This window comes from Cherax quadricarinatus, chromosome 21 (genome assembly GCF_038502225.1).
Source record: "Cherax quadricarinatus isolate ZL_2023a chromosome 21, ASM3850222v1, whole genome shotgun sequence".
Lineage (NCBI taxonomy): Eukaryota > Metazoa > Arthropoda > Malacostraca > Decapoda > Parastacidae > Cherax > Cherax quadricarinatus.
This window is the reverse complement of record NC_091312.1, coordinates 15414986-15428402: the sequence shown is the minus strand read 5'-3', so window position 1 is coordinate 15428402 and position 13417 is coordinate 15414986. Positions and strand designations below refer to the sequence as shown.

The 13417-nt window shown below is 42.1% G+C and overlaps 1 protein-coding gene across 2 annotated transcripts in view; it reads left to right on the top strand.

Moving 5' to 3' along the window:
* LOC128688991 (HEAT repeat-containing protein 5B) overlaps positions 1–13417 on the top strand; it is a 255910-nt gene that overhangs the window by 85040 nt on the left and 157453 nt on the right. For both annotated transcript variants that reach the window (XM_070087247.1, XM_070087248.1), the window contains exon 14: positions 6628–6791. In XM_070087247.1, the coding sequence (XP_069943348.1) occupies positions 6628–6791 (164 nt within the window). The remainder of the gene's footprint in view (positions 1–6627; positions 6792–13417) is intronic.

The window sequence follows — 13417 nt, the reverse complement described above, 5'->3', positions numbered from 1 at the left end:
GTGAGAGAGGACACTTGTGGAGTTATGTATACAAACCAGGCAAACATGAGTTATGTAAACAAAGTGTACACGTCTGGTTTGTGTGCAAGTTACATAGTGTACAAGTTGTCTCTACGTTGATATGGTAAAATAAGTGAAGAGGAACACTCCCATTCTCATGTAACACCATTTTTTAGAAGAAATGACACTCTGAGTGAAGGCATACGAAAGGAATAATTTTCTACAGGTACCCCCAGTAACACATTTTCTCTTATGTTAGACCAGAGAAAATGTTATTCTTGCCATCACTTGTACAAGTTGTCTGGCTCTCACATCTCATATTTATTTATTTTTTCTACTGTGGGGTGTATTTATCATCTTTATGTTATGTATCATGTTTATTATATAATTTTGAAAAATCATACATGGATTAATGAAAATGTGTATAATAATGTAATATACGACATTTAATGAGACTCATTGATTATTATTGAGTTTTATTATCATTACTAATATGGCATCTCGAGACATAAGACACTGATTTTAATATGTACCTGCATGCCAGCACAGTGTATAAGTTTATTTAGGTACAGGTATAGATAAGTATAATTATCAGAGTACAGTGGACCCCCGCCTTACGATGGCATTGTGTTACGTTAAATCTGCCATATGATACATTTTAATGCAAAAATTTTGCCTCGCCTTACGTGATTCGTCCGAGATGCATCCCACGTGTGGCCTCAGCGCCAGTGTTTACAAGCCAGCCAGTGCGGTTGCATCCACGCATACATTCGGTACATTTCACCTTATCCCAGTGTTTTTTGTGCTTGTAACTGCGAAATAAGTCACCATGGGCCCCAAGAAAGCTTCTAGTGCCAACCCTGTGGTAAAAAGGGCGAGAATTAGTATGGAAATTAAGAAAGATTTTGAAGGGTTTGGGGCTAACCCCGAGAAGCCTATGCCAGTTGTGGAATCCATTGTGCCTACTTCAAAGATTAAGGAAATGTGTGCAAAGTGGGTTGAAGTGCAAACCTTTATGGATGAAAATCACCCTAACACAGCTATTGCAAGCCATGCTGGTGACTATTACAGTGACAATGTTGTGGCTCATTTTACTCAAATCTTAAAGGAACGGGAGGTACAGACCTCTATGGACAGATTTGTTGTGCGACAGAGGTCCAGTGACTCTCAAGCTGGTCCTAGTGGCATTAAAAGAAGAAGGGAAGTAACCCCAAAAAAGGACTTGCTACCTCAAGTCCTAATTGAAGGGGATTCCCCTTCTAAACAATAACTTCCACACTCTCCTCTCCTCCCATCCCATCAATTATCACCAGATCTTCAATAAAGGTAAGTGTCATGTATTCTAGTCTTAGTAGAGTAGTAATTGTGCATGTCTTCCTCAGTTTGTGTGTATTACAATTAATATTTCATGTGGTAAAAAATTTTTTTTCTTTCATACTTTGGGGTGTCTTGCACAGATTAATTTGATTTCCATTATTTCTTATGGGGAAAATTGATTCGCCGTACGATAATTTCAGCTTCTGATGAGCTCTCAGGAACGGATTAATATTGTAAGGCGGGAGCACACTGTATATACAAAATATGAAATAACTTTTAAAAACACTTGAAATTTTGGAGTTTCCAAACACAATGGAGAGACGTGGTGCTTCCGGAGCTCATGGAGAATGTAAGGGTGGGGTGCGGTGACCGTATTAGAAAGTCAGGAGGGGGGAGCCGTATAGAGAGTTTGGGTCATAATTTGAAATGACCGTATTAGCAGAACGCCGTAAAGCGAAATGCCGTAAAGTGGGGCCCTACTGTACATATGTATTATAATTTATTATTATTATTATTATTATTATTAATTTAAGGAACTGGACCTCAGATCCAATTCCCTAGACCAAGAGCCCATCACCATGTACATACTAATAATAACAATAATAATAATAATAATAATTATTACACACAATAATAATAATACAATATAATAATAATAATACAATATACTAATAATAATAATACAGGTCTCCCTCAACATACGCGAGGGTTAGGGGATCAAGAGCCTCACGAATGTTGAAAAATCGTAAATGTTTGGTGCCCCAATATATTGTAGGGAAATATAATACAATACTTCTTCCTTAACTTGTTGAACCATGAACAATCATAAAATACATGAAAACGTCGTAAATTGTACTAAATACATACATGTTATGGTTTAATAACATGTATGTTATTAAATACCACTGCCTCCACCACTGCCTCCACTTCCTCGACCACTGCAAGTTCCTACTACCCTCCCTCCGACCCCCCCAACTGGCAGCCAGACCTCCCACCAGTGTAGTGAGTGTTTTGTTTGTTCATTATTTGCAATTAAACTGCAGTATAAATAATGTAAACCCATTCATGATTGCATATTGGAATGGCTGTTTGGACAGGTATTGGACGGTGACATCATGTGTTGACTCTTGAACACAGCAAGAATCGAACATTTCTGCTACTGCTAATAATAACAATAGTAGTAGTAATAATAATAATAATAATAATAATTATAATAAATACGATAGAATTGAAGAAGGAAATTGTACAAAAATACGAAGGAGTGGTTGACACATCGTCAGTGTGGCTTTGTTTATGCTGGAGTGAGCATTAGTCTCCTTGCTTTTCCAAACATTTCACAATAATTCATTGTGTTTTGTGCTTGTAGATTGAGTGCGACTGGAGTGGTAGAGGCAGTGGTTGGGGAAGTGGTTGAGGCAATGGTAGAGGCAGTGGGTGAGGCAGTGGTTGAGTCAGCAGTTGAGGCAGTGGGTGAGGCAGTGGTTGAGGCAGTGGGTGAGGCAGTGGTTGAGGCAATGGTAGAGGCAGTGGTTGAGGCAGTGGCTGAGGCAGTGGTTGAGACAGTGGGTGAGGCAGTGGTTGAGGTAGTGGGTGAGGCAGAGGTTGAGGCAATGGTAGAGGCAGTGGGTGAGGCAGTGGGTGAGGCAGTGGGTGAGGCAGTGGGTGAGACAGTGGGTGAGGCAGTGGTTGAGGTAGTGGGTTAGGGGATCAAGAGCCTCGCGAATGTTGAAAAATCGCGAATGTTTGGTGCCCCAATATATTGTAGGGAAATATAATACAATACTTCTTCCTTAACTTGTTGAACCATGAACAATCATAAAATACATGAAAACATTGTAAATTGAGGGGTGTTAATGTTGCAGTTTAAAAACTGTAGTGTAAAGCACCCTTCTGGCAAGACAGTGATGGAGTGAATGATGGTGAAAGTTTTTCTTTTTTGGGCCACCCTGCCTTGGTGGGAATCGGCCAGTGTGATAAAAAAAAAAAACATACATGTTATGGTTTAATAACATGTATGTTATTAAATACCACTACCTCCACCACTGCCTCCACTTCCTCGACCACTGCGAGTTCCTACTACCCTCCCTCCGACCCCCCCAACTGGCAGCCAGCCCTCCCACCAGTGTAGTGAGTGTTTTGTTTGTTCATTATTTGCAATTAAACTACAGTATAAATAATGTAAACCCATTCATGATTGCATATTGGAATGGCTATTTGGACAGGTATTGGACGGTGACATCATGTGTTGACTCTTGAACACAGCAAGAATCAAACATTTCTGCTACTGCTAATAATAGCAATAGTAGTAGTAATAATAATAATAATAATACAGTGGACCCCCGCATAACGATCACCTCCGAATGCGACCAATTATGTAAGTGTATTTATGTAAGTGCGTTTGTACGTGTATGTTTGGGGGTCTGAAATGGACTAATCTACTTCACAATATTCCTTATGGGAACAAATTCAGTCAGTACTGGCACCTGAACATACTTCTGGAGTGAAAAAATATCGTTAACCGGAGGTCCACTGTAATTATAATAAATACAATAGAATTGAAGAAGGAAATTGTACAAAAATACGAAGGAGTGGTTGACACATCGTCAGTGTGGCTTTGTTTATGCTGGAGTGAGCATTAGTCTCCTTGCTTTTCCAAACATTTCACAATAATTCATTGTGTTTGGTGCTTGTAAATTGAGTGCGACTGGAGTGGTAGAGGCAGTGGTTGAGGAAGGGGTTGAGGCATTGGGTGAGGCAGCAGTTGAGGCAGTGAGTGAGGCAGTGGTTGAGGCAATGGTAGAGGCAGTGGGTGAGGCAGTGGTTGAGTCAGCAGTTGAGGCAATGGTAGAGGCAGTGGGTGAGGCAGTGGTTGAGGCAATGGTAGAGGCAGTGGTTGAGGCAGTGGGTGAGGCAGTGGGTGAGGCAGTGGTTGAGGCAGTGGGTGAGGCAGTGGGTGAGGCAGTGGCTGAGGCAGTGGCTGAGGCAGTGGTTGAGGCAGTGGGTGAGGCAGTGGTTGAGGTAGTGGGTGAGGCAGCGGTTGAGGCACTGGTAGAGGCAGCGGTTGAGGCAATGGTAGAGGCAGCAGTTGAGGCAGTGGTATTTAATAACATGTTATAAATAATAATAATACATATTACTAATAACATGTATTATTATTATTATTATTAATAACATGTATGTTGTTAAATACCACTGCCTCACCCACTGCCTCAACTGCTGCCTCACCCACTGCCTCACCCACTGCCTCACCCACTGCCTCACCCACTGCCTCACCCGCTGCCTCACCCATTGCTTCACCCACTACCTCACCCACTGCCTCACCCACTGCCTCACCCACTGCCTCATCCAATGCCTCAACCGCTTCCCCAACCACTGCCTCTACCACTCCAGTCGCACTCAATCTACAAGCACAAAACACAATGAATTATTGTGCAATGTTTGGAAGAGCAAGGAGACTAATGCTCACTCCAGCATAAACAAAGCCACACTGACGATGTGTCAACCACTCCTTCGTATTTTTGTACAATTTCCTTCTTCAATTCTATCGTATTTATTAATATAATAATTATTATTATTATTATTATTATTATTATTACTACTACTATTGTTATTATTAGCAGTAGCAGAAATGTTTGATTCTTTGCTGTGTTCAAGAGTCAACACATGATGTCACCGTCCAATACCTGTCCGAATAGTCATTCCAATATGCAATCATGAATGGGTTTACATTATTTATACTGTAGTTTAATAGCAAATAATGAACAAACAAAACATTCACCACACTGGTGGGAGGGCTGGCTGCCAGTTGGGGGGGTCGGAGGGAGGGTAGTAGGGACTCGCAGGTGGCAGGAAACTTAAATATGATTTGGCAGCTGGGAATTTGGCTGTTGGTAATTCGCAAATGTGTGAAGCCCGTGAAAGTTGAAAACGTGAATGTTGAGGGAGACTTGTACAATATAATAATACAGTGGACCCCCGGTTAACGATATTTTTTCACTCCAGAAGTATGTTCAGGTGCCAGTACTGACCGAATTTGTTCCCATAAGAAATATTGTGAAGTAGATTAGTCCATTTCAGACCCCCAAACATACACGTACAAACGCACTTACATAAATACACTTACATAATTGGTCACATTCGGAGGTAATCGTTATGCGGGGGTCCACTGTAATAATAATAATAATAATAATAGTAAGGAGAAACTTCAAAAGGTTGCCATTAATTCCTGCCACCATCAGCAAAACATTGGTAACCACTACTAGTACACTTTTCACCTGTCTAGACTTAGTAGTCTATTAGTATTAGGTTAAGTCTGCCCAAAATGCCTCGGCATGATAGTGGCTTTCTTTGCTACAATCATATTATGATATGTAAACACACATTGTAACCTTTGCAAAGAAATAAATATTTTATTTATTTATTTAAGGAACCTCCCTTGAGGGGGAAGTTGGCATCGTGAAATTTTGTTCGTATCCAGAAACAAAAAATCAACTGAAGGACTGTTTGTATCCTGAAAAATTTGCACGGTGAGGCATTCGTAAGCCGAGGTTCCACTGTACATATATTTCTATATTATATGCACCCTGCCTTTGTGGGAGATGGCCAGTGTGTTAAAAAAATTAGTACACCTACCATCCGACTTTCGACCGAGTTCAGTTCTGAGAAACCGGTTGTAAGTCGAAATGGGCGTAAGTTGAACTTTACTACTGAATATCAACATCACATTTTTGTAATGACTTTATTTTATTGTTTTATTTTGGTATTTTATGTTTACTTTTTATACTGTTAGTACTGTATTTTATACTGTAAGGTTTAGGATAAACTCTGTGTACAACACAAATAGTTATTTATTTCCCAGAAATTTGGCAAAAAAAAAAACACGGTTGTAAGTCGAGTGGTCGTAAGTCGAGCAGGTCGTAAGTCGGATGGTAGGTGTATTATAAAAAATTCGATGAACATTACTAGATACTGTAGATATGAACGCACTTGCAGTCAGCAAATTGTCAATTCACTGTTACGGTATTCTTTTATTTATGTTTTTAGTAGTATGTAATAATAAGATAGCACGTTTCAGCTCAAGTAAACTAATGCAGATATAGCACAATTTAATTTTTTTTTTGAGAACTGGAAGTCTTCAGGTAAGAGTGCATACAGCTGTGGATGAACATTGAATAATTCTGCTGTAGCTCCCAAGTGTTCTTATGATTATTAAAAGCCTCTTTATTGCTAGTGCTACAAGTGATTCATTTCATTTTGACATTTGATATTGTAATCATATCCTACAACTAACCAGTATAATTAAAACATCAGGTCACTACACAAGCATCTTGAAGCTGTTGGTGAGCGAGTTCACCCTAGCAGAGAGTGGTGCTAACACCACCACATCCCTCCTTCGCACAATGTGTCATGCTGATGACTCTGTTATACTTGGCACCTGGTTACACCACACACATCATAAGACTATTGAAGATCAGGTAATTTAAAATTACAAGCTTTGTACTCTGGAATATGTTTAATGAATTTGGGAGGGAATATAAAAGAAGGATTCTATGAGAGAAGTGGTGAGCTGTGGAATTGGCGAAAGGAGAAAGGTGAGTGGTACATTGAGGCATCTGTGGAGATGAACTTTATCCATGACTGCAAAAGAGTGTAGTAGTACCAACATTGTTGTATGGGTGTGAAGCATGGGTTTTGAATGTTGCAGTGAGGAGGAGGCTGGGAGGCAGTAGATGTGTGATGTGAATATTTTGGAGAGAATTTGGAGTTTGGAGATTAGGAGAAGGTTTAGAGTTACTTAAAGTATTATTCAGAGAGCTAAGGGGGGAGGTTGAGATGGTTTGGACATTTAGAGAAAAATAGGATGACTAGAAGGGTGTATAATTATATCTGGGGTGGAGGGAAGGAGAGGTAGGGGTCATCCTATGAAAGGTTGGAGGGAGGGGGTAAAAGAGGTTTTGGGTGCTAGGGGCTTGAACATCCAGCAGGCTTGTGTGAGCATGTTAGATAGGAGTGAGGGGTGGCAAGTGGTTTTTATGATTTGATATAGCTGTGGAGTGTGAGCAAGGTAACATTTGTGAAGGGACTTGGGGAAACCTGTTAGCCAGACTCAAGTCATGGAAATGGAAACTATACAGTACACGCACTCTGAAGGAGGGGTGGGATGTTAAGGTTTGGAGTGCCATCTGAACTGTAATGTCAGTACACTTCTGGCAAGACAGAAAAAACACTACATCTTTCAGTAATTGTCATTTGGTTGCTAGGAAGAGCTTTTGACAGATGTGAGGCACAAACCTGAAAATAGCATTTCGACATCTAAGCTAAGTAAGGAGTCATTCGCGACACTGTACACTATGTACCTCAGGCCCATATTGGAGTGTGCAGCATCAATGTGGAACCCACACCTGGTCAAGCACATAAAGAAATTAAGAGATTGCAAAGGTTTGTGATAAGACTAGTCCCGGAACTAAGGGGTTTGTCCTTTGAGGAGAGGTTAAGGAAACTCAACCTGACAACACTGGAAGACAAGAGGGATAGGGGGGTCATGATAACAACATATAAAAAACTGAGAGGAATTGACAGGGTGGATAGGGACAGAATGTTTCAGAGATATGACACAACAAGGGGTCACAACTGGAAGTTGAAAACTCAGATGAGTCACAGGGATGTTAGGAAGTATTTCTTCAACCATAGAGCTGTCAGAAATTGGAACAATCTGTAGAGTGATGTAGTGGAGGCAGGATCCATACATAGCTTTAAGAAGAGGTGTGACAAAGTTCATGGAGCAGGGAGAGAGTAGACCTAGTAGTGACCAGTGAAAAGGTGGTGCCAGGAGCTATGACTCGACCCCTGCAACCACAGTTGAGTACAGGTTTTGGTGTACAAGAAAGGTGAATGGTTAGAAGCAAAACTAACAAATAATTATGTATAATGTTACCATGGTGATTTAAGGCGTTTATAAATGGAGTTTGCAAAAGAAGTCATTGTTATATATTTGTCAGAGATGTGATCCTAAATGGTAACATATCTAATTTGCAGTACCAGTTATTACGGCTGCTTTTTTTTTCTCTTGGCGCTATTTTTGGGAAGAGTAGTTTTAGCCTTGTGTAAATAATGGTAGAAGAATTTAAAAAAAATTAAAGCTAAAAATTGAAAGTGAAATTAGATATCAAGAGATTCTGAAAAAAACAGCCAGTCAGACATTAATTTTCAAGGTTTACAGTTCCAGTGCTTGCAGTTTGAAAGTAGGGCTTGACACACCAACATTAGAAATGCAGCTAGAGAAACTACGATATGTAATTTAGTTTTCTACTTTAGATCATCCTTTCTTGGTGGAAAATGGCTGATGAATTCAAAGGGATTTAGGAAAGCTAGTTAGCCAAATTTGAGTCGCAAAGGTGGGGATGGGCAGTTTGGAGGGTCATCTGAATAGTTATGTCAGCACACTTCTGGCATAATACCAATTGAGTGAATGTGTTTATTTTTTATATACCACCCTACCTTGGTGGGTGATGACTTACTAGGTAGAAAGGAGAAAAAGTAATTATTATGATGTATTTTCCTTTAAGATGTATTTTTGTTACAAAGGTAGATTTACAATGTTTATCTCTTACACTGCAAGGTCCATAGTTATGCAAAATGTAAAATGTGGACAGTATAGGACATGTTGGAAATGGTTTGGCTCTGGGAACTTGGTCACTCCAAATATACAAAGGGGTAAGAAAATATAAGCTTCTGTAGCTGAGAAACCAATATTGTAATTCACTGTGCTGTATGACCCTGGTAGGTTTGGCACTTCCTTTTTATTATAATAATAATGTAACTCACTGTAATTTTCCAGCACTCTAGCATGCGTGATTCTTGATGGGCTTAACTTTACCCATCACCAGATACAACCATCAAGTGAACCACTAAATTTCAGTTCCACTTGGGAGCCTTCCCAACTACAGTACCTGCAAAAATAAACTGGACCTCTCCTTTATTATTACAAAAATCATTAAAAAGCAACCATATAAATACGTTACACAAATAACCCGCACATAAAAGAGAGAAGCTTACGACGACGTTTCGGTCCGACTTGGACCATTTACAAAGTCACACTAACTAGAAGAGGAGCAGGACAGCTATATATAGGCAGGAAGAGGTGGTGGTAGTAGTAGTAGTACAAGAATGGTATATAATACCGACAAGATGAAATTAAGACACATGCGCAACACCTGGGCATCCCTATCGTAGACGTTTCGCCATCCAGCCAGCCACTGGATGGCGAAACATCCACAACAAAGACACCCAGACGCCGCACATGTGTCTTAATTTCATCAGTAGTAGTAGTAGTAGTAGTAGTAGTAGTAGTAGTAGTAGTAGAAGAGGTAGTGGTAGTGGTAGAAGTGGGGAATAGAGAGGACGAGCCATTCAAATACAAAGAAAGGGGAGTACTGCAAGAGAGCTAGGTGCCCACAGAGGGAGAGCAAATGCACAGAGGTGCATGAAAGGAGAAGTGGTGAAATAAATGAAGAAGGAACAGAAACACGAGACAGAAGAGAGAAAGACAACCCAGAGGAGAAAGAGGAAAGGGGAAGAGGGAGAAGAAAAAAAAGAAAAAGAAAAAATGAGGAGTCAGGTTAAGTCACGGGTGTTCTGAAGTTTGGAGCATTTTACAATGTAGTGGGAGAGGAAGGCATCTACAGAGACGAAGCCAGGGCTAAGATTCATACAAGGAAAGTTGTGTATTAGAGAGGATTCAACTAGACGGCAACTGTTCGAGTTGGAAGTAGGGAAGACAGTTTTAGCAGAAGACCAGTCAATAGGATGGCTATGATCTCTGACGTGAAAGAAAAGAGCATTGTTAGTGTCGGCAAGCCTAACACTATTTTTGTGCTCCCTAAGTCTGTCAGAAAGAGATGGACCAGTTTCTCCGAAGTATTGAAGAGGACAGGAGGAGCAAGAAATAGAGTAGACACCAGGAACATCTGTAGAGGGAGGAGAGGTATGAACGAGATTAGTGCGAAGAGTGTTAGTCTGGCGGAAGGTAAGCTTGATGTCTAAGGGACTGAGAGAATTGTTGAGATTAGAAAGACCGGAAATATAGGGAAGGCAGAGGATAGAAGAGTTCCCAGGAGTAGAGAGTTTGGGAGAGAAGAAATTATGTTTAGCACGTGAGAGGGCAGAGTCTGTGAAATGGGAAGGGTAGCCAAGACGGGAAAACGTATTATGAAGAGCGGAAATTCCTGCTGGAAGGAACTGAGGATCACAGATGCGGAGGGTACGGAGAAAGAGGGAGATAAGAACACTTTTCTTGACAGGGGAAGCATGATAGGAAAAGTAGTGAATGTACATGCCACTGTGCATAGGTTTTCGGTAAACGGAAAAGGAAAAACCTGTATCTGAGCGGTGGACATGGACATCAAGGAAAGGAAGCAAGGAATTAGATTCCCATTCAGCTTTAAACTTAATGAAAGGGGCAAGATTATTAAGAGCTTCAAGAAAAGGTTGGAAGAGACTGGAGTCATGAGGCCACAGAGCAAAGATGTCATCCACATAGCGGAGCCAGAGTGAAGGTTGCACATCGAGGGTAGGAAGAAGAACAGTCTCGAAGTATTCCATGTAAAGATTAGCAAGGACAGGAAAGAGAGGAGAGCCCATAGTGACACTTTCCTTGTATGAATCTTAGCCCTGGCTTTGTCTCTGTAGATGCCTTCCCCTCCCACTACATTGTAAAATGCTCCAAACTTCAGAACACCCATGACTTAACCTGAATCCTCATTTTTTCTTTTTCTTTTTCTTCTTCTCCCTCTTCCCCTTTCCTCTTTCCTTTTTCTCCTCTGGGTTGTCTTTCTCTCTTCTGTCTCGTGTTTCTGTTCCTTCTTCATTTACTTCACCACTTCCTCTTTCACGCACCTCTGTGCGCTTGCTCTCCCTCTGTGTGCACCTAGCTCTCTTGCAGTGCTCCCCTTCCTTTGTATTTGACTGGCTCGTCCTCCTTATTCCCCACTACTGCTGCTGCTGCTGCTGCTGCTGCTGCTGCTGCTGCTGCTGCTGCTGCTGCTGCTGCTGCTGCTGCTGCTGCTGCTGCTGCTGCTGCTGCTGCTGCTGCTGCTGCTGCTGCTGCTGCTGCTGCTGCTGCTGCTGCTGCTGCTGCTGCTGCTGCTGCTGCTGCTGCTGCTGCTGCTGCTGCTGCTGCTGCTGCTGCTGCTGCTGCTGCTGCTGCTGCTGCTGCTGCTGCTGCTGCTGCTGCTGCTGCTGCTGCTGCTGCTGCTGCTGCTGCTGCTGCTGCTGCTGCTGCTGCTGCTGCTGCTGCTGCTGCTGCTGCTGCTGCTGCTGCTGCTGCTGCTGCTGCTGCTGCTGCTGCTGCTGCTGCTGCTGCTGCTGCTGCTGCTGCTGCTGCTGCTGCTGCTGCTGCTGCTGCTGCTGCTGCTGCTGCTGCTGCTGCTGCTGCTGCTGCTGCTGCTGCTGCTGCTGCTGCTGCTGCTGCTGCTGCTGCTGCTGCTGCTGCTGCTGCTGCTGCTGCTGCTGCTGCTGCTGCTGCTGCTGCTGCTGCTGCTGCTGCTGCTGCTGCTGCTGCTGCTGCTGCTGCTGCTGCTGCTGCTGCTGCTGCTGCTGCTGCTGCTGCTGCTGCTGCTGCTGCTGCTGCTGCTGCTGCTGCTGCTGCTGCTGCTGCTGCTGCTGCTGCTGCTGCTGCTGCTGCTGCTGCTGCTGCTAAGACACATGTGCAGCGTCTGGGTGTCTTTGTTGTGGACGTTTCGCCATCCAGTGGCTGGCTGGATGGCGAAACGTCTATGATAGGGATGCCCAGGTGTTGCGCATGTGTCTTAATTTCATCTTGTCGGTATTATATACCATTCTTGTACTACTACTACTACCACCACCTCTTCCTGCCTATATATAGCTGTCCTGCTCCTCTTCTGGTTAGTGTGACTTTGTAAATGGTCCAAGTCGGACCGAAACGTCGTCATAAGCTTCTCTCTTTTATGTGCGGGTTATTTGTGTATCGTTCCAGTCACGGTATTGTGCCTTTTTTTGTTATTTATATAAATACGTATTATGGAACAAAAATGTCATACTCGGTACTTTTTTTTTTTAACACACTGGCTATTTCCCACCAAGGCAGGGTGACCTAAAAAAGAAGAAACACTTTCATCATCACTTATTCCATCACTGTCTTGCTAGACACGTGTCTGCACTACAGTTCAAAAACTGCAATATATCTCCACCCCTCCAGAGCGCAGGCACTGTACTTCTCACCTCCAGGATTCGAGTCCAGCTAACCGGTTTCCCTGAATCCCTTCGTAAATGTTACTTTGGTCACACTCCAACAGCACATCATGTCATAATAACCATTTGCCTCCACTTGCTTCTACCTAACCCACCCCTTGCACATTTCCTGGAAATCTATGCCTCTCGTGCACAAAACCACCTAAATATTTTGGCATCCCCCTCTTAGCCTTGATAACCACGTGAATCCATTTGGGCATGCATTACTTAAATTCCTGAAGTAAGCAGTGGATAACTGGTTGACCCAAATGTCCTTGATCTACTGCTGCAGGCACAACATGGATGAAATGTGGCAAGATTCCATCATCTTTTTCATAATACAGCCTCTCCTCACTTAGCAAAGTACTCAGTTACTGACGACTCGAACTTACAACGGGGGCTCTGACCAGTATGCATACCTAAATAATGTATATTAGAGCTGATTTCCTCTATTCTGTTTATTACAGTATACAGTACACTGCTATATAAGCATTTAAAAATATACCAGAAATGTTATATATGATGCAAAAGTGACATTAAACAATATCAAAGATGGTTGACACAAACCCACTGCCATTATAGTATGCTCTTCACTTAGCCACAAATTCATTGACTGTCGTGGTCTTAGGAACAGAATTCCATCTTTAAAGTGAGGAGAGGCTGTACAGGCTTCCATTTTACACACATTTGACACACCTGAGCTTATATTTACTTACCTTTTTATCCATTTGGAGTGACTAAGGTCCCAGAGCTGAAAAATTTCCAATTAACCCTTGAACTGTCCACACACAGATATATGTTCACGTGCTGCAGGCTCCAAACGTAGATCGTTTTATTTTTCATTCCTTCAAAT